Below are 27,026 nucleotides of genomic sequence, written 5' to 3' on the forward strand. Positions count from 1 at the left end.
GGCACCTCGGCCTACCCCACTCTCCCTCCCCCTCCCCGCTCCGGGACAAGGACTGTTTAACTTCTATCTACCCCCGTGCTTGGACCAGTGCTTGACATACAGTAATCGCCTAACAGATACCATAATAATAGCAACTATTATTAAAGATTAAGATCAAATCCTAAAGGATTAAGACTGTGAGCCCGATATGGGACAGGGACTGTGTCGGACCTGATTTCCTTGTATCCACCCCAGCGCTTAGAACAGTGCCTGGTACATAGTAAGCGTTCAACAAATGACACAATTATTCTTATTAGTAGTAGTAGTCATGATAATAATAGCATAGTAAGCGTTGAACAACTGCAGTTATTATTAATTAGCTCTGCCTGCCACAGGCTGGATTCCCCACGGAGAAGAGAACCACTGCTCGAGCCCCTACAACTCTAGGGCCCCAGAGACCATCTGGACAATCCCGGGGGGTTCCGGGGAGAATTGCACCAGACTCTGAACGGCCCCCAGAAGTTCATTTTGCTGCCACATTGCTCTAACCCACTGCAAACCAAGAAGCTTTACAAAATCAAGGAGAAGAGTGACCCAGCGGGAACTAAACAGATTCTCTCCTCAAATCCTTCCCCCTCCCACCATCTTTCTGCCAGCTGGCCCCGGGGGCCCCTAGGGTGCTAAGCTCCAGGAGCCAGCCCTAGGAAATAATAATAACAGTGGTACTTGTTCATCACTCACTATGTGCCAAGCACTGTTCTAACCACAAGTTAATCAGGTTAAACACAGTGCCTGTCCCACACTGGGCTCACACTCTTAAATCCCATTTTTTACAGATGAGGTAAATGAGGCAAAGAGAAGTTAAGCGACTTGTCCAAGGTCACACAGCAGGCACGTGGAAGAGCCAGGATTAGATCTGATTCCCAGGCTCGTGCTCTATCCACTGAGCCACGCTGTTTCTCCTGACTGTGCCTGCACTGGGAATGCAACCCCAGCCAGGCCTGCCCCCAACAAGCCTGTGCCCCCTCTACCTCAGACCCCGTCACCCTCTGGGATTGGGTCTGGGGCCTAAGGTGCCGCAAGGTTCGAGGGATCCAGCCTGGCCAGTGGAGGCTCAGAGAGGGGACACGGTCCCGGGCGAGCTTAGCCTGTTGCTGGAATGGCTAACCTAAAGAAACAGGTTTCTCCCTCTCTCGCCCTCTCCCTCCCTGTCCCACACCCACAACCCAGAGTCCCAGGGGCTGCTTCTCTCCTCGGAGCCACTGGGACTCAGTTTCCCCTCTGGGAGAGGAGGTTCTAAGAGCACAACTCAGCACCGGGCTCTAAACCAGAGCTGGGGACGTCTGTGGAGAGGCTGCTCTGCCGGGATGACTAGAGAGGAAAATAGTAATTGGCCTCCTCCAACCAGCCATTAACCACCCCAGGAATTTTCACTCACAGGAAAATTCCCCAAAACGCCCTAAGCACTTACATAGTCCCAAGCATCCCAAAGTGGTCTCCGCTGTGGGGAGGGCAGGGGGGTGGGGGGAGGGGGAGGCGCTGCGAGAGCTGAAGAGTCCTGAGTCCCACCAGTCAGTCAGTGGTATTTATTTAGCACTTCATGTGTGCAGAGCACTGTACTAAGCACTTTTTAGAGTACAATATAACAATAAACACTTTCCCCGCCCACAGTGAACTTACAGTCTAGAGGGGGAGATAGACACTAATATAAATAAATAAATTACAGACAGGGACATAAGCATGTGGGGCTGGGATGGGGGATGAATAAAGGGAGTAAGTCAGGGTGATGTAGAAGGGAGTGGGAAAAGAGGAAAGGAGGGCTTAGTCAGGGAAGGCCTCTTGGAGGAGATGGGCCTTCAGTAAGACTTTGAAATGGGGGAGAGTAATTGTCAGCTATGAGATGGGAGGGTGTTCCAGGCCAGAGGCAGGATTTAGGTGAGAGGTCAGCAGCGACATAGATGAGATTGAGGTATAAGGAGAAGGTTAACCAGGATGGGGTGGAGGGAGACAGGGAACGTGTGCCTTGGGGTGGGGAGAGTGAGGGTACCGGGAGCAGTGGGGTGACCAGGGCAAGACTGAGGTTTTTCACTGGGGGAAGGAGAGGGGAAAGGGAGTGATGAGTAGGAGTGCGTTCTTCTGAATTGAGTCTAGGGGCAGGAGGGAGTATCTGGGTGAAAGGTTCTGGCTGGAGCAGGGTGGGCTGCTGAGGGTGACCTGGGCAGTGGGCAAGGGTCTCTAACAGAGCCAGGGATGAGTTGTCCTCACCTCTGGGTGGGCAGAGGCTCATAGGCCCGTTTCCTGGTTCCCATTCAGCCCCCATCTCCCAAGAAGCAGTGTGGTTTAATGGAGAGAGCACAGGCCTGGGAGTCAGAAGGACCTGCATTCTAATCCCTGCTCTGCCACTTGTCTGCTGTGTGACCTTGGGCAAATCACTTCACTTTTCTATGTCTCAGTTCCCTCATCTGTAAAATGGGGAATAAGACTGTGAGTCCCAGGTGGGACAGGGATTATGTCCAAACTCATTTGCTTGAATCCACCCCAGTGCATAATACAGTGCCTGGCACGTTGTAAGTGTTTACTAAATACCATAATTATTAAGCCGGCAGCCTCCCCACTTCAGCACTCTCCCCAGTCCCCCAGCCTGTGACACAGGATCCCCCGCCCCTGCCCCAGGATCAGGACTGGCCGCTGCTGCCCCCAGGCTCAACCCCCAGCCCCATTTGGCCAGCAGCGTCTTCCCCCTGCCCCTCAACCGCTTCTCCCTCCGCACGGTCCGTCTCAGCCCAGTGACCTTTATGTGTTGCTCTTTCAGAGTGCCTTCTGATGTGCCTCTGCCTGAACTTTAGCTGCCAGCCCAATGGGCCCCAAACAAGGGGAAGCGATGCCCTCTGCCCCGTTGCTGGCCCGGGCCGCTTCTCTAAGAGGGTCACCCTGGAGCTGCTGCCTGGCTCCTCCCCCAGCCTCGGCAGAAAAGCCTTTTGGCTGTTCCAGCCCACTTCCACCTGGGCACAGGGCCCTGCTGAGGCTTCCAACTGCTCCAAGCCCAGGAGCGGGGACTGCCAAGGCAAGACCAGCCATGTGGCAGCCTTGCTTCTCTGAGGGCCCCCTGGGCTCTGGGTGGAGGCCCCTATGTAGCCCTCAAAAGCTCCTTTGTAGCCCGTGGAGGCCTAGGAGGAAATGGGGAAAACACTCCCCATTTAGTAGGAGCCAGGAGGACCTGCTGCTCTCAAAGAAGCCCTGGGCAGATCTCTAGCCTAGCACAAATCACTCTAGGTCTAGGCTGCAGCTCAGGAACATTATAAACTCACTGCCAACCAGACAGATGGGGAAACCAAGGTCCGGGGAGAAGTTTGGGGCTGTGCCAAGTTAAGCCCAGGACTCCCTAAAGTACCAAGCTACTGCTGGGATGCTAAGCCCTCCACCACCCAACTCCCTCCCGCAGAGGTTCCCTGCCCCCTCAACTCCCCATCTCCCCTAAAATCCCTGGCCCCTCTGAGACCATCCTGGGACCTTTCCACCAGCTACCCAGCCAGAAAGTCCTCATGCATCCATTCCATGTAGTAACATGAATGACCTGCTCGTTAGTCAAGCTAATTAGCTATTAACAGCCCCTGGACTGTAAACTCATTATGAGCAGGGAATGTGTCTGCTAGTTCTGTGGTATTGTACTCTCCCAAGCACATAGTACAGTGCTCTGCACATAGTAAGTGTTCAGTAAATAACACTGATTGATTAGCAACCAGTCAATGTAAGCCTCACTTGAAACAGATCAGTGCCCGAAATGATTATTTGTTATTTACCCCAGGGCTTAGTACAATCAATGGCATCTTTTGAGCGCTTACTGTGTGCAGAGCACTGTACTAAGTACTTGGAAGAGTACAATATATCAGACTTGATAGAGATGGATTTTTGTTTTTTAAGGTATTTATTAAGCACTTACTATTTGCCAGACTCTCTACTAAGCACTGGAATAGATACAAGCTAATTGGGTTGGACACAGTTCCTATCTCACAGAGGGCTCGCAGTCTAAATCTCCATTTTACCGACGAGATAACCGAGGCATACAGAAGTTAAGATCACACAGAAGACAAGTGGTGGAACTGGGATTAGATCACGGATCTTTCTGACTCCCAGGCCCGTGCTCTATCTACTAGACCATGCTGCTTTCCCTTCCCATGTACCCTGCCCACAAGAAGCTTACAGTCTAGAAGGAGAGACAGACATTAAAATGAATTACAGAGGACATATGTGCTCTCCCAATCCATGTCTGCCCTGGTCCACTCCTGCCCCACTTCTGGCCCAAAGTAAGGGCTTAAGACCTAACAACAGTAATTTTTTTTTAATGGTATTTATTTAGCACTTACTATATGCCAGGCACTGTACTAAGCACCAGGGTAGATACAAGCTTAATCAGGACAGACACAGTCCCTGTACCACATGGGACTCACAGTCTTAATCCCCATTTTACAGATGAGGTAACTGAGATTGAGAGAAGTGAAATGACTTGCCCAGTGTCGCACAGCAGAACAGTGGAGGAGTCGGGCTTAGAACCCAGATCCTTCTGACTTCCTGGACCATGCCCTTCTCATGCCCATGAGAAGCAGCATGGTCTAGTGAATAGAGCATGGTCCTGGGAGTCAGAAGGCCTTGGGTTCTAGTCCCGTCTCTGCCACTTTTCTGCTGTGTGACCTTGGGCAAATCACTTAGCTTCTCTATGTCTCAGCTACTTCACCTGTAACATGGGAATTAGGACTGCCAAATTAACTCTCTTTCCCTCTTCAAAGCCCTATTGAGAGCTCACGTCTTCCAGGAGGACTTCCCAGACTGAGCCCTCCCTTTTCCTCTACACCCAATCCATCACCAAGGCCTGCCGGTCTCACCTTTACAATATCGCCAAGATCTGCCCTTTCCTCTCCATCCGAAGGGCTATCTTACTGGTGCAGGCTCTCATAATATCCCGGCTGGATTATTGTGTCAGCCTTCTCTCTGATCTCCCTTCCTCCCGTCTCTCCCCACTCCAGTCTATTCTTCATTCCTCTGCCCGGCTCATCTTCCTGCAGAAACACTCTGGGCGTGTCACTCCCCTCCTTAAAAACCTCCAGTGGTTGCCTATCAACCTCCGCACAAAACAAAAACTTCTCACTCTGGGCTTCGAGGCTCTCCATCACCTTGCCCCCTCCTACCTCTCCTCCCTTCTCTCTTTCTACCGCCCACCCCGCAGGCTCCGCTCCTCTGCCGCCCACCTCCTCACCGGCCCCCGTTCTCGCCTATCCCGCCGTCGACCCCCGGCCCACGTCCTCCCGCCGTCCCGGAACGCCCTCCCTCCTCACCTCCGCCAAACTAACTCTCTTCCCCTCTTCAAAGCCCTACTGAGAGCTCACCTCCTCCAAGAGGCCTTCCCACACTGAGCTGCCCCTTTTCCCTCTGCTCCCTCTGCTGCCTCTCTGCCCCCCGCTTCACCTCCCCTCAGCTAAGCCTCCTTTCCCCCCTTTCCCTCTGCTGCTCCCCCTCTCCCTTCCTCTCCCCTCAGCAGTGTGCTCATTTGTATATATTTTTATTACCCTATTTAATTTGTTAATGAGGTGTACATCCCCTTGATTCTATTTATTGTTAAGTTGTCTTGTTTTTGTCCCTCTGTTTCCCCCAACTAGACTGTAAGCCCTTTAATGGGCAGGGATTGTCTCTATCTGTTGCCAAATTGTACATTCCAAGTGCTTAGTACAGTGCTCTGCACATAGTAAGCGCTCAATAAATACTACTGAATGAATGAATGCTCCTCCCCTCCCCCATCGCCCCTACTCCCTCCCTCTGCCCTACCCCCTTCCCCTCCCCACAGCACCTGTGCATATTTGTACATAATTATTGCACTGTTTATCTTGTTAATGATGTGCATTTATCTATGGTTCTATTTATCTATTTCGATGATAGTGATGCCTGTCTACTTGTACCTGTCTACTTGTTTTGTTTTGTTGTCTGTCTCTCCCTTCTAGACTGTGAGCCCATTGTTGGGTAGGGATTGTCCCTATCTGTTGCTGAATTGTACATCGCAAGCGCTTAGTACTGTGCAGAGCACAGTAAGCGCTCAATAAATACGATTGAATGAATGAACGAATGGCTGCGAGCCCCATGTGGAGCAAGGACTGCATTCAATCCGATTACTTTATATCTACCTCAGTGCTTGGTACAGTGCCTGGCACTTAGGAATAAATACTGCTATTATTATTATTATTATTATTATTATTATGTTCTATCCCCCAGTTTAAGCTTCTTCAAACAAAAACCCAGCAATCAGCATCTTGTCTCCTCCCAGCTTCTTCCATACCTGGTGCCCTGTGTCTTTCTCCCCAAGGGCTCCAGGAAGGGGCTATGCTGGGATTACCATCTCTGGGAGGTGGGCAAGGTCCAGGCTGGAATTCTGTGGAGCAGAGGCATGGAGAGACCAGGCGGGCCCAGATTGTCTGACCGCCCAGGGACGAGAGAGGCCGTAGCCCGGGCTGAGCCAGGACTGGTCCGCAGGGAGAGAAGACTTGTCGCCTTCCGCAGACCAACCCCGGGGCTTCAGAGGGAGAGGGAAGATTAGCAAGAGGCCCAGAGCCTGCCCCAGTTCTGACTCTCACAACCAGGGGAAAACAGCAATTCTCATCCCCGCTTGGGTTAACAAGAATAATGTCGGTATTTGTTAAGCGCTTACTATGTGCCGAGCACTGTTCTAAGCGCTGGGGGAGATACAGGGTAGTGAGGTTGTCCCACGTGAGGCTCACAGTTAATCCCCATTTTTACAGATGAGGTAACTGAGGCACAGAGAAGTTAAGTGACTTGCCCACAGTCACACAGCTGACAAATGGCAGAGCTGGGATTCGAACTCAATGACGCTGACTCCCAAGCCCGTGCTCTTCCCACTGAGCCACGCTGCTTAGAGTAGGCTTGTTGTCGGCAGGAAACGTATCTGTATTGTACTCTTCCAAGTGCTTAGTACAGTGATATGCACGTAGTAAACACCCAATAAATGCCTACAAGAAGCAGTGTGGCTTAGTGGATGGAGCACGGCCCTCGGAGTCAGAAGGACCCGGGTTCTAATCCCAGTTCTACCACTTGTCTGCTGTGTGATGTTGGATCAGTCACATGTTCGTTCATTCATTCAATCGTATTTACTGAGAGCTTACTGTGCGCAGAGCACTGTACTAAGCACTTGGAAAGGTACAACGCGACATGTCTTCTTCGTGCCTCACCTGTAAAATGGAGATTAAGACCGTGAGTCCCATTTGGGACGGGGACTGGATCCAACCTGATTACCTTATATCTACCCCAGCGCTTAGGGCAGTGTTTGGCAAGTAGTAAGCACTTAACAAATACCCACCAAAAAAAGTTTTGCAACCTTAACCAGCGCCTCTCCCTCTGTCTACGGTGCTGAGCGGTGCGCATGCAGGTTAAATTCATTCATTAATTCATTCGATCGTATTTATTGAGCGTTTACTGTGTGCAGAACACTGTACTAAGTGCTTAGGAAAGTACACTACAGCAGTAAAGAGACAATCCCTACCCATTACAAGCTCACAGTCCAGAAAGGAAGGGAGGGAAGAGTGGAAAGAGCACAGGCTTGGGAGTCAGAGGTCATGGGTTCTACTCCTGACTCCACCAGTGTCAGCTGTATAACTTTGGGCAAGTCACTTAACTTCCGTATGCCTCAGTTACCTTATCTGTAAAGTGGGGATGAAGCCCGGGAGCCCCACGTGGGGCAAACTGATCACCTTGTATCTACCCAGCGCTTAGAAACTGTGGTTGGCACATAGTAAGAACTTAATAAATTCCAATATTATTATTAACAGCAAACAGACCCCCACACACAACCATGCATCACACTACAGAGAGTGAACCCCCCAGGATTTTGCTAACATTTGGCTTGATGATAATGGTGCTCATTAAGCACGTGTGTGCCAGGTACTGTGCTAAACAGTGGGGCAAGTGGGGATCATCAGCTTGGACCCAGCCTCTGTCCCGCAAGAGTTTCACAGTCTGTGGTTTCTCTGGCCTTTCCACGGGAGTCACTCTTTCCCTCCAAAGAGTTCAGGGCAGAGATCTGGCTCTTGGACCTGGCTTCTCTGGCTCAAACAGCATCTCGCAGTGATATTCCATCCCGGCCCTTCCCTTCCCTCATCCCAACCTCCCCGTTGCCCGTGATGGCAGAATCTTAGCTCCCCATTGATGGCGTGAGTCAACCCTAGGGCCGGATCCAGACTGGATCCAAGTTGGACAGGAACCCCTGTCTCTGCTCTGAACCCTGCATCACGCTGCCTCGCTCTCTCCTCAGTGGACCAGTGGACTAGAGTCTGGCCAGCCCAGCGCCTTTCCCACCTAAAACCCAGATGGTGCTGTGCTCCCAGAGTCCAACATGGATTTGCCAAAGGACCACGTTCATAAGGGAATGTCTGTCTGGAGAGGTGGGGGGCTCCGCTCAGACTACCTCTAGATAGGCAGCGCTCTGGAGCGAAATGCCTTCTTCAGCAATTCTTTGGCTGGAGGGTGGGTTATAAGGGAACTTCCTCCTGCCCAGGAACTCCTAGCCTCCTCTGGGCCTAGAGAGCCCCTGGAGCTGTCAGGCTGAGCTAGAGGTTGCCCTGCCAACACTGTGGCTGGAAAAGGCTCCCCCGTGGCTCCTCACTGACCCCTGGCAAAGCTACACTCTTAGACTTCCCTATAGTCACCACCTGAGGCCCAGGCCCACGGCTGGCAGTTTTCCCTGGCCGGGCCCCAGCAGGAGGCCAAGCTGGCAGAAGAGGCAGGGGTCGAGCAGAAGCCACATTCGCTCACGCTCTCCACACTGCTTCTGAGGTCGAAGCCAAGCAAAGGCAGCTTCCTCCCAGACTGTCCATCTGGCTTGGCCCTGCTAAGCAGAGCTCAAACTCTGAAGCAAACTCGTCTCCCCTCCAGAAACAAAGGTGACTTCCTAGAGTGGACAGACCCGATCGACACAGTAAGCCCAACGCAGACGGTCAGCTCCCTGTGGACAGGGATCACCTCTACTAACTCGATCGTACTCTCCCAAGTGCTAGGTACAGTGCTCTGCTCACAGCGGGCTCTCAATCAGTACCACCGACTGCATGACCGATTGGTAGGATTTGGGCACGGGAATCTGGCAGTAATGAGCTCAGACCCATCCCAGTCATGATTCCCGAAGCAGGACGGGGTGGGACGGTTGTCACCGGGTCAGGAAGCCAGCCTCAGTGTCAAGAATATCATCTCCGCTCTCCCCAGAATTGGGAATTACTCAGGGGGAAGTAGGAAGGGACGTGTTGTACAGAAGAAAATGACAGAAATACAAATCCCACACTTCACCCTGACACAGCCAGTGCCAGGTCTCTGTCTGCACACGTTCCCCTCCTCCGGCAATTTGGAAAGACGGATTTTGCCCTTTGGAGTATTGACAGTGTCATAGGATCCCTTGCAGGCCCAGGGCACTGCAGAGGCAGAAAAGGGGGTTCCGTGGGTGGGCAGAGAGAGGGACCTGCGGGGGAGGTACGGTGGGAGATCAAAGCAGAGATCGGGGCTCTGCCCACTCTCCCAGCCCCCACTGGGTTGACCCTCTCAGAAGCTCTGAGAAGCTTCTCTGAGAAGCTGAGAACAACAGATGTTCTGCCCCTGGAGAAATGTGTGCATGTGAGAGATGGGGGAGGTTGGCTCTGCCCTGGATCAGGGTCCTGGGGTTTCTGGGAGGTAATCAAACCATCAGGCAATCAACCGTATTTATTGAGTGCCTATAATGTGCAGAGGACTGTACTAGGCACCTGGGAAAGCACAATACCATAGAATAAGCAGACCTACTCCTTGCCCACAATGAGCTTACAGTTTAGAGACCAAGGAATAGGCACTTGGGTTCTTCCTTGCCTCCTCCATGGACTCATGGGAGTCCTTGAGCTAACTCTGGCACTCTCTGCTCCCACTGGCCCAGAGGGATGCCCCTCCCCTTTAGGTCTCATTAGTTAATCTCTAAAAGGCTCACACGCGCTCAGGAGAAGAGCGGAGTGAAATGTGACGATTGATGCTCTAGCTTGGGGGATGATTCTGCTTGGCGGTCAAACTGATAACACCAAGGGGACAGACTTCCAGCACAGCAAGCCCGAGGCCGGGAGCTCAAAGTCAATGATAAGGAAATGAATTCATCCTCTCCCAAGCCTGGAGGATGCCAACCCTGCTAACCCCCTGGGGCATGGGCTCCAATCTAGGCAGGCCAGGCTCTGGCTCTGTCGGCAGTGGCATCGGAGGCTGAATCCCATCCCACTGGGGCAGCTGAGTGGGCAGCAGGGGAGAGCAGAGAGGGAGGGCAGAGCAGGGGAGAGGGGTCCGGGCTGAGGTCCAGGCTCAGGGAAGGCAGAAGGGTCAGCTGATCAGGTTTGCCCACAGTGTGGGCACCCACCAGAATTTCACATACATTGGCCGGGCTCAGGAGAGTCAAATCATAGCAATCAAATGGTGACTGACCAAGGATCAACCCCTGCAGAGAGCCAACGGCCTCTAAAATGAAGCATGGAAGATTGCAAAGTCGATGGTCTAAAAGGAAGTGAGGGTTTGGTTTAGTTTTGAGGGTGGCAGTTGGGATTTGGATGCACCACTGCGGGGTAGGGCCTTAGAGGTAGAACTTGGCTCTGCGTCAGGGTTTGAACGGTGAATGGTACGTTTAGGGTTAGGGCCAGTGTTGGGGATCAGATTAGTGACAGAGTTAAGGATATGTTAGGGTTAAGGCGAGGGCTGTGGTTAGGGTTGGAGCTAGGATTATTTTTCTCCATCAATCCTAGCAATAGAGAGGAGTTTCCTTGCAGCTCTTCCTTATTGAAGGCACATCTCCGAAAAGGCCTTCCACTGGACCAGCCTCCTTTCCCCTTCTCCCTCTCCCTTCTGCTTCACCCTGATTTGTTCCCTTCATTCATCCACCTCCAGCCCCACAGCACTTACGTACATATCCGTAATTTATTTATTTCTATTTAATGTCATCTCCCTTCTAGACTGGAAGCTCTTTGTAAGCAGGAATGGGTCTTCTATTGTAATCTGCCATGCTTCCAAGCACTTAGTACAGTGCTCTGCACATAGTAAGCGCTCAATAAATACTATTGGCTGGACTGACTTCGAGGGAGTGATCCTTCAAACTCTTGGTCGGTGCTCAAAACATGCCTCTGGCCATTGATCGGGGTGGCCGGCAGGAGCCCCCATCCTCCAATCGATCAATAATATTTAGTGGCATTTACTCGTGTGGAGCACTGAATTAAGCAATTGAGAAAGTGTAATGAATTGCGTGGGTAGACACATTCCCTGCCCACAGTGCGCTTCCAGTCTAGAAGGGAGATGGACATTAATAGAAATAAATAAATTACAGATATGTACATAAGTGCTGTGGGGCTGAGGGAGGGGTGAATAAAGTGAGCGAATCCACTGCAACTCAAGCTCCCACAGGGTCCTTCAGTCCTCCCTTCTCAGCCCACTCAATCCCCCCCATCCTGCTCCCTCTCTAGCTTTGGGGGACCCGTCGGCCGAGGCCTAGGGAAGCTCAGGCGGAAGGGAACCAGGCAAAGAGGTGAGCTGGGGAATAGTTTGAAATCAAGTTACTGGGGCTTCGGAGCCAGTGGGCAGCAGAGGGAACAGTCTGGGGGACAAATCAAGTTTGTGCTGCTCTCTGTCTCACTCTCTCTCACCCACATCTCTCTCTTTCTCTCCTTGACAACTCGCGTTATCACTCCCATTCAGCTGGGGTTGGAGTTCTAACCTGCAGCAGATTTGCTGGCTCACCGGGCCGAGGACAGTGGAAGCCCGATTGCCACCCACACTCCCAGTCCTCCTCCTCTTCTTCCCTCCTCCTCCCCACCCCACCCCCCGAGCCATGGTTTCCTGGGCAATACAACCCCAGCCACCCCATCCCCTGGGCACTCAGAGATACAACATGTCCCCCAGGTGGGCTGAAAGGATCTATCTCGTGCCAGAGGACCAGCAAAAAAAAGAAACCCAAAGTTTAATTAAATCATGGCACTTAAGTGCTTACTAGTTGTCAAACACAAGTATTTATTAAGCACTGACTGATTTCAGAAAGCAGCTTGGCCTAGTGGATAAAGCAAAGTCCCGGGAGTCAGAAGAAGGACCTGCGTTCTAATTCCAGCTCCGCCATTTGTCTGCTGTGTGACCTTGGGCAAGTCACTTCACTTCTCTATGCCTCAGTTACCTCATCTAGAAATGGAGATAAGACTGTGAGGCCCCCTTGTGGGGCAGGGAGGTTCGTGTCCAACCTGACTGGCTTGTGTTTAGAACGGTGTTTGACATATAGTAAGTGCTTAAACAAATATCTCTATTATTATTATATTATTAATAAACACTGAAATCAATGGCATTTACTGAGTGCTTATTATGGGCAGAGCACTGAGCTAAGTGCATGGGAGACTTCAATACAGCAGAGTTGGTAGACATGTTGCCTACCCTCAGTGAGCTTACAGACCAATGGGGGAGATAGATATTAACATAATAATTTATAGATATGTGCATAAGTGTTATGGGGCTGGGTGGGGTGATACCAAAATCCCCAAAGAATACAACTCCAAGTACATAGATGATGCAGAAGAGAAGCAGCATGGCCTCAGTGGAAAGAGTTCCGGGCTTGGGAGTCAGAGGTCATGGATTCGAATCCCGGATCTGCCACTTGTCAACTGTGTGACAGTGGGCGAGTCACTTAACTTCTCGGTGCCTCAGTTACCTCATCTGTAAAATGGGGATTAACTGTGAGCCTCACGTGGGACAACCTGATGACCCTGTATCTACTCTAGCGCTTAGAACAGTGCTCTGCACATAGAAAGCGCTTAACAAATGCCAACATTATTATTATTAAGAGATAGGGATCAGGAAAATGAGGGGCCTTAATCAGGGAAGGCTTCTAAGAGGAAATCTGGCCTTGATAAGGCTAAGCAACTCGGGTAGAAATAAGATAGTCAGTCTGATAGAATCTCTGTCTATATGGGGCTCACAGGGTAGGAGAGAGGACAGATATTGAATCCTTATTTTACAGATGAGGAAAGTGTACACAGAGAAGGTAAGTGACTTTGGACAAAGTCACCCAGCAGGCACAAACTTCAGGGCCAAGACTAGCATCCAGGTCTCCATGATCTTTTCACTAGTCATTCATTTCAATCGGATTTTCATTCGATACGAATTCAGTCTGCACTGACTCCTCCAGCAGTGCCAGCTCAGAACTGCCCGTCAAAGGGCAGGACCGTTCTCTATCTGTTACCGATTTGTACATTCCAAGCGCTTAGTACAGTGCTCTGCACATAGTAAGCGCTCAATAAATGACTATTGAATGAAGGAAATGTGCTTCTTCCCATCCAGATCCTGAAAAGCCCGAGCCTCCGGGGTGAATCCCCAGGCGGTTGCCTCGGAATCCCCACGTCGACGGGAGCCGTTTCTCAAAGCAAAGCCACGGCCCAGGTCAAAGAGTCATGGCCTTACAGGGCTCCTGTTCTTAGGCCTTCTGAATGCTGATGCCAAAACCACGTGATTCCTTCCCCAAATCCATTTCTAATGCTCTTGAGCCATAAAACTGGTGGCTGGGTTTCCTAGTCCCCCAGATTTAATGTACCAATGAAGAGGTGTTAAATTAGTAATAGCCAGGAACTACCAGACTCCACAGACTCCCTAACACTCTTCTGTGGGCGTGGACTCTGTGATGCCAGCTGAGACCCAAACAGGGCCCTGAAAAGCTGATGTCCCTTCCGACTCACCCACTCCCGATGCCCAGCTAAGGAAAGAAGGTCTGCCTGATGCCCCCTACCCCAGGGGGAAGTCTGTGGGGAGGGGCTGGCCCAGGGCAACTACGTTCCCCATTCAGTCTCCCATCAGGTCCCTGACAACCCAGTCCGTGGGGCGGAGTTTCTGGAGAGAGGATGGGTTTTCAAATCAGTGGGTCCAACTCAACCCCAAAAATGCCTCAGTGGGGTTCCCGCTCCCTTCTGCTCCGCTTTTACTTGCTCCTTCATTCATCCTCCCTCCCATCCCCACAACACATACATATATCTGTATTGATCTGTAATGTTTTTACTTATCTATTTATAATAATAATAATAATGATGATGATGATGATGATGATGGTATTTGTTAAGCACCTACTATGTGCCAAGCACTATTCTAAGCACTGGGGTAGATACCACGTCCCACGTGGGGCTCACAGTCTTAATCCCCATTTTACAGATGAGACAACTGAGGCATAGAGAAGCTAAGTGATTTGCCCAAAGTCACACATCTGATATGTGGTGAAGCCGGGATCAGAACCCACGACTTCTGACTCCCCAGTCCGTGCTCTTTCCACTAAGCCGCGCTGCTTCTATTAATGTCTGTCACCGCCTCTAAACTATGAGCCCATTGTGGGCAGGGATGTGTCTGTTGCTATACTGTTCTCTCCCAAGCGTGGTTCGCACATACTAAGCGCTCAGTAAATACGAATGAATGAATAAATGAGTGAGTGAATGGTAGCCAATTTCACCTCTCCCAGGTAGTGCCGTGACCCCGTCTTGAGCCGTGGTCAGTGGGAACAAGGAAGGGGAGTTTCTGACGTCCTCTGTGCTCCAGCTCTGCTCCCTACCAACACTCCTCCCCTCTCCTTGCCACATGATTGAGTCTCTCGCCCCTAAATCGAGTCTCTCATCCCTAGCCCCCGTGCTTAGGATCCGTGCCCTAGCTCCCCGCAGAGGGACCCAGCCTCCAGAGGGACCCAACTCTTCAGGGATCCAGGCCTATGAGAGACCCAGCCCCCATCCCCTTCCAGCTGGGATGGGGGAAACTCCTTCATGCCTCTCAATAGAGACCTCCTACTCGCCAGTTCCCCCATCCACTCGTGACCAGCCTGGGCACAGGGAGGAGGGGAGGCAGCCCCAGAGCCCAGCTGAGCCGTGGAGCCCAGATTTATGTGGCCTCCGGGTTCAGCTTCAGCCCTGCGACATTTTTCCTTTCCAATCCCCCCACCCCCCGCCGCTGCCTTTTTCCCCCTCCACAGCCCCCGCCGCCTACTGCACCCCCCTCTCCAAACTCCAGCTGTCGCCACTCACAGCCAGGCAGCTAACAGATGATTTATACTTCAGAGGATGAATCAATACGATATACGGCCGAAGACATCTTTAATCTTTCAGAGGGATTAGGCTGCAAGGTACATCGGCCCCTTTCTACCACCGCTCAATTCAGATTTCAATTTGGAGAGCCGCTTTTCTCCCCCTTCTCTTCCACTCAAGCTTGGGATGTGCCCCACATCAGCCGGCATTTAGCAGGATGGGCCTGCAGCCAATGGCTGCCTGTTTCCTCATCTGGGCCATAGGACCTGGGGTCAGGACCTCCAGGCGGACCAGGGAGGGGAGGGGAATGGATCCCTTGGCTGGCTGACATCACCCTTCAGCCCACCCCGCCAGGCAAACGGGAGGGGGGCGGCTGGAGCCGACCCCTGGACAAGGGCAGAACCCGGAACGCAGATGGACTCTCTACTCTGGTCACCAGGGCCCACTTCCCCTCCCAGTTAGGGGGGCTCAAGTTTCACTGGCCTCAGCTGCTCGGACCGGACCCCCACGAGCGCAGAAGCGAGGTCCATCCGTCGGCTTTGCCCCACTTCCCCGGCCCCTCCAGCCACCGAGGCAGGAATGGCCTTTTTCAGCTGTGCAATTAAAAGAGCTTATAGGAGATTTATAGCAGGATTATATCTGCAGGGTAGTACAGACGGTTAGCATTTGGCCACTATGTGGTCCTTACGAAAAGCAATTATAATCCCGTGGCTGTGAGGTATAAATATATATAGACGTTAGCACAAGGTCGAAGAAGCATACATTAAGCTATTTAGAGACTGAACGTCGGCAGCGGGAGGGGGCGAGGAGAGGAAGGGTAAGGGAGAGGGAGGGAGAGGGAGGGGGAGAGAGAGGTGGGAGGGGAGGAAGGAGAGAGGGGAAGGAAAGAGGGAAGGGAAGAGAAGAAGAGGGAAGGGAAGGGAGGAGGAGGGAAGAGGGAGTTGGTCTTCAGATTGCTGAAGCCAAGGGACAGGGTGGGGGACGAGACCACCACACTTCTTCCAGGTCCTTCTCAGACCCTTCTCCTCTGCCCCAGCAATAACGAGCCCCTGGGTGGAGGGTCTCTTCAGCCAGGTTGCAGAAACAGAGACCCTGCCCCAACCCTGAGCCTCCCTCCCCGGCCTGCTGACTCCCTGAACTGCCAAGAACCCTGCACGGATCCATCCGAGCCCCCTGGCCCCCACAAGTGGGATCTGGGTTAGAACAGGGAGCTGGATCCAAGATGGAGCCAGGTGCCAGAGCTGGAGCTGGCCTGCCCTCATTTAACCCTCCCTTCCTCACGTCCCTTCCCTCACCCACAGACACTCCCTCCCTCATCACTCAAACAGTAGCTGCTTCTCCCCACCCCCAACTCCTCACCCCACCTTCTGGTGCGCACTAAACAGAAACTTCTCCAAACCCTGCTATAGAGCCCCCTGGTCTTAGAGAAGCAACATGGTGTAGTTGGATAGAGCCCGGGCCTGGGAGTCAGAACAATAATAATAATAATAATGTTGGTATTTGTTAAGCGCTTACTATGTGCAGAGCACTGTTCTAAGCGCTGGGGTAGACGCAAGGGAATCAGGTTGTCCCACGTGGGGCTCACAGTCTTAATCCCCATTTTACAGATGAGGGAACTGAGGCACAGAGAAGTTAAGTGACTTGCCCACAGTCACACAGCTGACAAGTGGCCGAGCTGGGATTCGAACTCATGATCCCTGACTCCAAGGTCATGGGTTCTGATTCCAGATCCGCCACTTGTCTGTTGGGTGACCTTGGACAAGTCACTTCTCTGTGCCTCAGTTACCTCATCTGTAAAATGGGAATTTAGACCGTGAGCCCCACGTGGGACAGGGACTGTGTCCAACCAGATTTGCTTGTATCCAACCCAGCACTTAGTGCAGTGCTTGGCACAAAGTAAGTGTTTAACAACTACCATAATTATTCATTATTATTATTTTCATTATTGTTATCACCACCCCACCACCAACTATAATCCTAGATCCAGCCCAAATCTAGTCCCCGGCTATCCCATCTGCTCAGCCCATGCGCCTCTTGCCCTAGGCAGAAGAAAAGTCTCCCAGAGTTCCTCGGGCACGAGCAGGAGGCCCAAGGACTGGCGGCCCCGCGCCCCGCCACCCCCGACCCTCAACACCCTGGTCACCCGCACTGACCGTCCTCCCGGGATTTCTGGATGAAGGCCTCCACGCCGCTCTCCCCATAACTGCCCTCGGAGGCCAGCGTGGACACGTAGTTCCACTTGAGGGCTTTGACGATATCCACCATGGCCTGGGCCTGGTACGTGTCCGACGGCACCACCCGCGAGAAGTAGTCGTAACGGCTGTTGTCGCTCAAGTCCGGCGCCGTGGATGCGTAGCTGATCTGGGGGATCTGGAGGGGAGAGAGACAGAGACATCGCTGGCTCAAGAAGGGGTTGGAGCCAAATGGGGACGTCCCACCCTCGAGGGATGTGCTTAACCCTCTCCCGACAGAAGCCCAGGGCCGGGGGTGACAACCCGGGGGACAACCCCGGGTGACAACCCGGGGGAAGCAGCGTGGCTCAGTGGAAAGAGCCTGGGCTTCGGAGTCAGAGGTCATGGGTTCGACTCCCGGTTCTGCCACTTGGCAGCTGTGTGACTGTGGGCAAGTCACTTCACTTCTCTGGGCCTCAGTTCTCTCATCTGTAAAATGGGGATTAAGACTGTGAGCCCCACGTGGGACAACCTGATTCCCTTGCGTCTACCCCAGCGCTTAGAACAGTGCCTTGCACATAGTAAGCGCTTAACAAATACCAACATTATCATTAACTTCCCACATGGACCAGTTCCCGGGAAAAGGAGCATGGCCTAGTGTTAAAGCCTGGACCTGCATTCTAATATTGGCCCTGCCAGTTGCTTGCTTTATGACCCGGGGCAAGTCACTTAACATCTCTGTGCCTCACCTCTTCAGTAAAATGTGGATTAAATCCTCCTCCCTTCAATTTAGACTGTGAGCCCCATGTGGGATGGGGTTGTGTCCAACCTGTTAAATATGCATTTACTCCAGTTTTTAGAATAGTGCTTTACACATAGTAAGTGCTTTACTGGCATAATAATAATAACAATCAATCAATCATATTTATGGACTGCTTACTATGTGAAGAGCACTGTACTAAACATTTGGGAGAGTACAAAGTAACAGACACATTCCCAGCCCACAGAGAGCCTACAGTCTAAATGGGGAAACAGACATTAATATGAATGAGTAAATTACGGATATGTACATAAGTGCTGTGGGGCTGAGGGAAGGAGGGTGAATATAGGGAGCAAATCAGGGGAGTGGGAGAAGAAGAAAGGAGGGCTCAAGTCAGGGAAGGCCTCTTGGAAGAGATGTGCCTTCAATAAAGCTTTGAGGATGGGGAGAATATCTGTCTGTCAGATATGAAGAGGGAGGGCATTCCAGACCAGGGACAGGCTACGGACGAGAGGTTGGCGGCAGGATAGATGAGCTCAAGGTACGGCATGTAGGTAGTAGAGATCTCCTACTCCAGGCTTCCCCCACCCACCAGGACCCCTTAACCCCCACCCGCTTGTGGAGGAGGACCCATTGGCCCTGCCTAGGCAGAGGTAGTGAGTAGGTCAGAAGAGTGAAGTGTGCAGCCTGGGTTGTAGTAGGAGAGCAGCAAGGTGAGGAAGGAGGGGGTAAGGTGCTGGATGGACTGCTTTAAAGCCAATGGTAAGGAGTTTTCGATCGATGTAGAGGTGGATGGGCAATCACTGGAGGTTCTTGAGGAAAACATGAACTGAACGTTTTTGTAGAAAAATGATCTGGGTAGCAGAGTTAAGTTTGGATTGGAGTGGGGAGAGACTGGAGGCAGGGGGGTCAGCAAGGAGGCTGATTCAGTAATCAAAATGAGAACGGAAAAGTGTTTGGATTAAAGTAGTAGGAGTTTGTAGGGAGAGGGAAGGGCTGATTTTAGCCACGTTGTGAAGGTTGAACCAGCAGGATTTAGGGATAGATTAAATATGGGGGTTGAATGAGAGAGATGAGCCAAGGATCACTCCAAGGTTATGGGCCTGTGAGACAGGAAGGATGGAGAAATCAAGGGGAGGACAGGGTTTGGGTGGGAAGATAAGTTCTGTTTTGGACATGTTTAGTTTGAGGTGATGGCAGGACATCCAAGTAGAGATGTCTTGAAGGCAGGAGGAAATGTGAGACTGCAGAGAGGGAGAGGAATCGGGGCTGGAGGTGTAGATTTGGGAATTATCTGCAACGAGGTGGGTTCTCCAAAGGAGTGGGTGTAGATGGAGACTAGAAGCGGACCCAGAACTGAATCTTAAGGGACAGCCACGGTTAAGGGGTGGGAGGTAGAAAAGGAGCCCGCAAACGGGATTGAGAATGAGAGGCCAGAGAGGTGGGAGGAGAGCCAGGAGAGGACAATGTCGGTGAAGTAGAGGTTGGATCGTGTTTCCAGGAGAAGGGCACGGTGGACCGTGTCGAAGGCAGCTGAGAGGACAAGGAGGATTAAAATGGAGTAGAGGACGTTGGATTTGGCAAGACGGAGATCATTTGTCACCTTTGAGAGGGCGGTATAAGAACCGCGTGAAGGAGTAAAGGAGAAGGAAGCCAGATTGGAGGGGGTCGAGGAGAGAATTGGAGAAGAGGAACTCAAGACAGCGAGTGTAGACAACTCGTTCAAGAACTTGGGGAGGAATGATAGGAGGCAGATGGGACAATGACTGGAGGGAACTGTGGGATCAAGAAAGGTTGGTTTGTTTTTTTTAGGATAGAGAAGACATAGGCATGTTTAAAAGCAATGGGAAAGAAGCCACTGGGAGTGAAGAGGGGAAGGGACAAGTCCTTTGAAGGGATGGGGTAGGATGCAGAGGTAGAAGAGGTGGATTTTGAGAAAGGCAGGTGATCTCTTGAGATACTGCTGGGAAAATGAGAGAGTAGAAGGGGCAGGAGGCGGAAAAGGGCTGGAGAGGAGCAGGGGAGATTTTAGGGAGAGCACGCTTGAGAGTTTCAATTTTTCTCAATAAAGTAGGTAGCCAGGTCATTAGGGGCAAGAGATGGGGGAAGTAGGGGGATAGGGGTTTGAGGAGTGAGTTAAAAATAATAATAATAATAATAATGAACTGCCTATCTTGTTCTTCCAGAAGATTTTCCAAGCCCCAAACCTCTCATTCCAGTCTCGCCCTGGTCACTCAGCCAAGCAGACCTGATCTCTCCCTGGCTCTGCAGCTCTGCTCCCCGGCCACCCTCAACCTCTTTCTTCCCCCACTTCCTGAATCCTCTGTCTCTAGCCTGTAAGCTCACTGTGGGCAGGGAAATGGTGAACTGTTCATTGTTGTTCTGTACCGTACCAAGCATTTAGTATAGTGCTCTGCACACAGTAAGCGCTCAATAAATAAGACTGAATGAATACAGACTGCTCTCCTCAGGGAGAGCCTCTGCCTTCTCCATTGCCTGCGATCCAAAGCCAGATCTGGCCCAGAAGTCTCTGACAGATGGACAGAAGTCTGTGGCCATCTGATTAACACCCTCCACCACACAGTTATTAATAATACCAATGTCATTTATGGATTACTACTATTACTAATAATAATAACTGAGGTATTTGTTAAGCACTTACTATGTGCCAGGTACTGTTCTAAACACTGTGGTAAATACATGTAAATCAGGTTGGGACATAGTCCCTGTCCCACACGGGGATCACAGTCTTAATCCCCAATTTACAGATGAGAGAACTGAGGCACAGAGATGTGAAGTGACTTGCCCAAAGCGGCACAGCGGACAAGTGGCAGAGCCAGGATTAGAACGCAGATCTTTCTGACTCGCAAGCCCGTGCTCTGGCCACTCGGCCGTAAACTACGCACCAAGCGCTCTGGTAGAAACAAGACTATGAGATCAGATAGGGTCCTTGCCCCATACAGGGCTCACAATCTTTCTCATTCCCATTTTACAGATAAAGACACTGAGGCCTAGAAAGGTGAAATGACCTGCCCAAGATCACACAGTAAACCAGTGGCAGAACTGGGACTGAAAACCGGGTCTCCCGACTCCCGGTCTTGTATCCTTTCCACTAGACTAAGCCGTAGAGATGGGACTCCACTGCCGCAGGAGGGATTGAGTTAGACACGCAGAACTTCCACTCTCTGCAAGTGTTAGCCCCTGGAATCTCAGGAGCCCATTAGGAGTGTGAGCCCCATATGGGACAGGGACTGTGCCCAACCCAATTTGCTTGTGTCCACCCCAGCGCCTAGTACGGTGTCTGGCACACAGTAAAGCGCTTAAATACCAGAATTACTGTCCGAAGGAACAGGGTCCACCCGAGGCCTGGAATAGAAGCATTGATTCAGGGGTGGTAGATGGGGGCAGAGTATTCAAAATGGCAGCTTGGGGTGCGGCCTGTCTCCTCTCCTACTCCCCTTCCTGGGGGCTGCATTCTGGCCATTAGAACACCCTGCCTTCAATGGCCCCGTTCAGACAGATTGGCCGGCCGATCGCAGGGGGAGAGAGGAGGTTTAGGAGCCTGGCACCCACCACTCTCCCTCACCCCTACTGCCTCTCCCTCCTTCCCTAATCCCTCTCTGGTAAAAACCACTTTCTAGGCTCCATGTCCTTTCTGTGCTTACTCTGTCCCCTTGCCTTCTCTTTCCCTTGCACTCTTCCTCTGCCTCTTCCCGTCTTTCTCGCTGCAGCTCTCTCTCTCTCTCTCTCATCTCTCTGTGACTCCAGCTCTGCCTCTGAGACTCTCTCATTCTCTCTCTCTCCCTCCCACGCATTCTCCCTCCCCTAACTGCTGTGCAGCCAGTGTTGTCGACTCCTCTGGAATGCTAAGAGGCTATTCAGCCCAGCTTTCCCCCTCTGCCTACCTGTCCAGGACTGGAGGGATGGGAAGAGAGGGGCAGGGGACCAAACCATCCTCGGGGGCCAAACGGGATGATTATTTGTGACAGTCTGGTCTGAATTGCTCTCCAAAGGCTCTGATCTGCTCCTCAGCTTTCGGCAGCCCTGAGCCTGGGGAGGTGGGAGGGAGGAGGAGGAGGAGGAGGAGGGGTGCGGGGGTAGGGGGCTGGGGGGGAAGAGAGACTTGATTAAAATTCAGCTCAGTAAATGTAGCTCTCGTCTCACAACCATTCCTTAGAGGCAGCAAGGAGGAATGGACCCTAAAGAGAAGGTGTAGGGGGCAGGGCCCATCGAGAATGGGGACCTCCCTCTCACCCCTCTGTCCTCCAACTCTTTGTCTCCAAATCTCTGAGTCTCTGTCTCTCCCTGTGCCTCTGCTCCTCTTCTTTTGCTTCCATGTTGTTAGGGTAGGAAGGCTAAAGCTATATGTGGCTGAAGACAAAAGCTGCTTTGGAGCTTCTGGTAATAATGAAAGAGGAAGAGCGGGGGTTGGGGGGGAAGGGAAAAGGGGTGGGGGGTGTCTCCGTAGGACTCAGTGGGTCCATGATTCTGTGAAATTGTGTACCTGCATAAGTCTACATTGCCGTGTGAGTGTCTGTGACACTGATGACCCATGTGCATATCCGTCACCAAATGCCTGTACGTCTAATGTGACTCTGTCCATGTCACTCTGTGCTTGGGAAAAGGTAGAAATGGGAGAATGCAGGGAGAGGGTGGAGAAAGAGGAGGAGAGGGGAAAACTGTTTAGATCACTTGCATGTATGTGTGTGTCTGTGAGAGCAGTGGACTTGTTCATTGGAGTATGTCTTTAATGACCGTGCAACTGTGAGCCAAGTGTCCACCTGCTTGAGATGAGCTTTTCTACAACCTGATGGAAGTGATGTCCCCTAGGAAGGATTTGGTTTGGTATTGGAGGAGGGAGAGGGCAGAAAGGCTCCAGAAAGTGGGAGGGACGGAGGCGGAATGGTCTTCGGGTATGCTTCCCACCCAATTGCAAAATTTGAGTCCTGAAAGAGAAATTTCAGAGTATCATTCTCAAGTTTTTCTTAAGCATCTTCCCAGTTTCTATAGCAGTATGTGTCCATGTGCCTTATTAAACACTGAATTCCACCCTTTTCTGTTTGTTTGTTTGTTTATATGGTATTTGTTAAGCACTTAATCTGTGTCAGGCACTGTACTATGCACTGGGGTAAACACAAGTTTATCAGTTTGGACACGGTCCAAAGACTCACATGAGACTCACAGTCTTCATCTCCATTTTCAACTGAGGGAATTGAGGCACGGAGAAGTGACTTGCCCAAAATCACAGAGCAGACAGGTGGCAGAGACAGAATTAGAACCCAGGTCCTTCTGACTTCAAGGCCTTTGCTCTAACCAGGGGTTCTAGCTTGCTCAGCAGTGACTCACCTGATGGGCAAGGACTCAGCAGGGTCCTCTGATGTCCAGGTCTCTCATAGACTGCCTATGCAGAGACCACCCTTTGGCACCCCTACAAAAGGGGCCAACTGGGCCTCTTTAGTGAGGGATCGAAAAGGGTGAGCAGGGGTCTTTCTTGGGGAGGCCAAGGGATAGGCTTGGGAGGAGTGAGCAGGGTTTGAAAAAGAAATGGCTGAGAAAGGTCTAATTTGAGGTCTTTCCTCCTTTGCTCCGAATGCTCTGTACACAATAAGCGCTCGATAAATATCACTGATTGATTGAAACTGGGAATCCAGCCCAACCACTGGAGGAGAAGATAGCGGCTTGGTCTATCCAGCTGGTAACCAGGGCGGTTAGGAGGGCAGTGGTCCCCATTACCCCCTCAGAGTTGGCGTCTGTGTCCGCTACTCCAGCCAGCCAGCTCTCAACACGTGCTCTGGCTGCAACAGGAGAGTGGGGATGTTTCAACAACACCCTTCTCCCCGACTTTGCTTCTCTAATGCTAACCTTCTCACTTTACCTCGATCTCGTCTATCGCCGCCAACCTCTGGCCCATGCCCTGCCTCTGGCCTGGAATGCCCTCCCTCCTCATATCCAGCAGACAATTACTCTCCCCGACTTCAAAGCCTTATTAAAGTCATATATCCTCCAAGAAGCCTTCCCTGAATAAGCCCTTCCTTCCTTTTTTCCCCACTTCCTTCAGCATCCCCCTGATTTGTTCCCTTTATTCATTCCCCCTCCCGGCCTCCAGAACTTATGCACAGCGTGGCTCAATGGAAAGAGCACGGGCTTGGGAGTCAGAGTTCATGGGTTCTAATCCCAGCTCCTCCACTTGTCTGCTGTGTGACCTTGAGCAAGTCACTTAACTTCTCTGTGCCTCAGTTACCTCATCTGTAAAAATGGGGATAAAAAAAAAGTGTGAGCCCTGTGTAGGACAATCTGATTACCCTGTATCTACCCCAGTGATAAGAACAGTGCTCTGCACATAGTAAGCGCTTAACAAATACCATAATTATTATATTCATGACTGTCTCCCCCTCTAGACTGTAAGCTCACTGTCAGCAGGAAGTGTGTCTGCTTATTGTCATATTGTACTCTCCCAAACCTTAATGCAGTGCTCTGTACACAGTAAGCGCTCAATAAATATGATTGATTGAATGACTGACACTGAAGGAAGAAATAAGTACCCATCTGACTGTCTCTGGTTTATCCCACCCTTGGCTGCTCCCAACCCTAGCCTAAAGACCGACCTAAGCAGGCAGCCCCCAACTGACCTCTCAGAGAAGGAGTGTGGCTCAGTGGAAAGAGCAAGGGCTTGGGAGTCAGAGGATGTGGTTCTAATCAGCTACTTGTCAGCTGTGTGACTTTGGGAAAGTCACTTAACTCCTCTGTGCTTCAGTTATCTCATCTGTAAAATGGGGATTAAGACTGTGAGGCCCACGTGGGACAACCTGAATACCTTGTATCAACCCTAGCACTTAGAACAGTGCTCGACATATATGAAGCATTTAACAAATACCATTATTATTAGTTATAATCCTGGCTCTGCCACTTATCTGCTGTGTGAACTTGGGCAAGCTACTTAACTTCTTTGTGCCTCAGTTACCTCATCTGTAAAATGGGGATGAAGACTGTGAGCCCCACGTGGGACAACCTGATGACCCTGTATCTCCCCCAGCACTTAGAACAGTGCTCTGCACATAGTAAGCGCTTAACAAATACCATAATTATTATTATTACTGCTGAAGAGGTAGTGGCTGGACTAGGAGGGTGGAGGGGGAGCCCTACTTAAACACTTGCACCAAAGGAGATGGTCAAGAGGCTCAGTGATTCTTCCACCCAGTCTCTACTGAGATAGTCACACCTGTAGCAGAGAGGCCAAAGAGAGTGGTTCAAATTATGGTGACTCATGGGATGTTTTAGACCAAACTGATAAACTAGGTGAACACCACTGGAAGGCAACTATGACTTCCCCCGAGAATTCTAAGGGAACTTACGGGGGAAGGCACTGAAGGTGAGGCCAGGGTGTATTGCCTATCGTTACAAATGGCCACTATACTGCGACCCTGGGGGCTCATCAGTGGAGAGACTAGACGCAGGGAGACCGGCAAGGAAGCTAGTATAATAATCCAGCCATGATGTGGATGGGGGTGGTAACTGTTTGGATGGAAAGCGAGGGGTGGTTCCAGGAGATATTATATAGGAATAACCAGCAGGGTTTAGTACTTGTACTGCATTAGTATTTAGTCGAATGAAGTGAGAATTAAAAAACAAAGAGAAGTTCAGGATGACACTGAGGATGTGGATTTCTCAGACAGGGATAATGGTGGTGTTTTCGACAGAGGTGGCAAGTATAGGAGCAGGAGTGGGTTTATGAAAAGATGAGTAGTTTTGTTTAAAATATATCGAGTTTGAGTGCTGGCAGATGGAGATGTCCTGGAGGAAGGAGGAGATGCTAAAGAAAGATTTGGGAGTCATCCACATCAAAGTGGTAAATGAATCAATTAATCAATGATATTTATTGAGCACTTACTGTGTGCAAAGCACTGTACTAAGTGAGTGGAGAGTACAACAGAGTTGATAGACATGCCCACAAACAAACTTACAGTTAAGAGAAGCCATGAAAACTGAAGAGAGCTTCCTGAGAGAGTGAATGTGGAATGAGATGAGTAGGGCACTCAGAACAGAGTCTTGTGGAATAGACAGACCAAGGGGATCAGAGGCAGAAGAGAAGCAGCCTAGCAGAAAGAGAATTGGCCTAATGGAAAGAGCATAGGCTTGGGAGTCAGGAGATCTGGCATCTAATCCCAGTGCCACCATTTGCCTCCTGTGTGATCTTAGGCAAGTCATTTCGTTTCTCTGTGCCTCAGCTACCTCATCTGTAAAATGGGGATTAAGACCACGAGCCCCATGTTGGACATGAACTGTGTCCGACTATCTTCTATCTACCCCAGTGCTTAGTACAGTGCCTGGCACCTAGTAAGCCTTTAAAAAATGCCATTAAAATAAAGAGGAGGCTGTGGGCAAAACTGAGACGGGTTGTACAGAAGAACTAAATAGTAAATTCTGAGGTAGATGGAAGGTCATCAGATCAGACTGTCCCTATCCTGCATGGGGTTCATAACTTATCCCCATTTTACAGATGAGGAAATCGAGTCCCAGAGAGGTTAAGTGATTTGCCCAAGGTCACACAGCAGACAAGCGATAAAACTTGGATTAGAACCCTAGTCTCGTGATTCCCAGGCCCGTGGTCTTTTCTGTAGGCCATGCGGCTTCTCTCCTGCCTCTGGTCCCCTTGGTCTGGCTATTCCACCAGACTCAGTTCCGAGTGCCCTACTCATCTCATTCCACGTTCACTCTCTCAGGAAGCTCTTCAGTTCTCAGAGGCAGAGTTGGGACTACAACCCTGCTCTCCTGCCTTCCAGTCCCCGACCCTTTCCACCAGGTCACAGGTATCACCAGTAGAGAAGCAGCGTGGCTCGGTGGAAAGAGCCCCGGCTTGGGAGTCAGAAGTCATGGGTTCGAATCCCGGCTCTGCCACTTGTCAGCTGTGTGACTGCGGGCAAGTCACTAAACTTCTCTGTAAAATGGGGATTAAGACTGTGAGCCTCACGTGGGACAACCTGATTGCCCTGTAAATCAACCCCAGCGCTTAGAACAGTGCTCTGCACATAGTAAGCGCTAAATAATACC

At 51.1% G+C, this 27,026-nt stretch overlaps 1 protein-coding gene across 1 annotated transcript in view; it reads right to left on the minus strand.

The window, feature by feature from the left end:
* Positions 1-27,026, minus strand: part of GRM4 (glutamate metabotropic receptor 4) — a 148,401-nt gene that overhangs the window by 73,730 nt on the left and 47,645 nt on the right. Inside the window, exon 3 of the mRNA XM_029069921.1 lies at positions 17,201-17,417. Coding sequence (XP_028925754.1) covers positions 17,201-17,417 — 217 coding nt within the window. The remainder of the gene's footprint in view (positions 1-17,200; positions 17,418-27,026) is intronic.

The sequence above is a fragment of the Ornithorhynchus anatinus genome, chromosome 7 (assembly GCF_004115215.2).
Source record: "Ornithorhynchus anatinus isolate Pmale09 chromosome 7, mOrnAna1.pri.v4, whole genome shotgun sequence".
NCBI classification, from domain to species: domain Eukaryota; kingdom Metazoa; phylum Chordata; class Mammalia; order Monotremata; family Ornithorhynchidae; genus Ornithorhynchus; species Ornithorhynchus anatinus.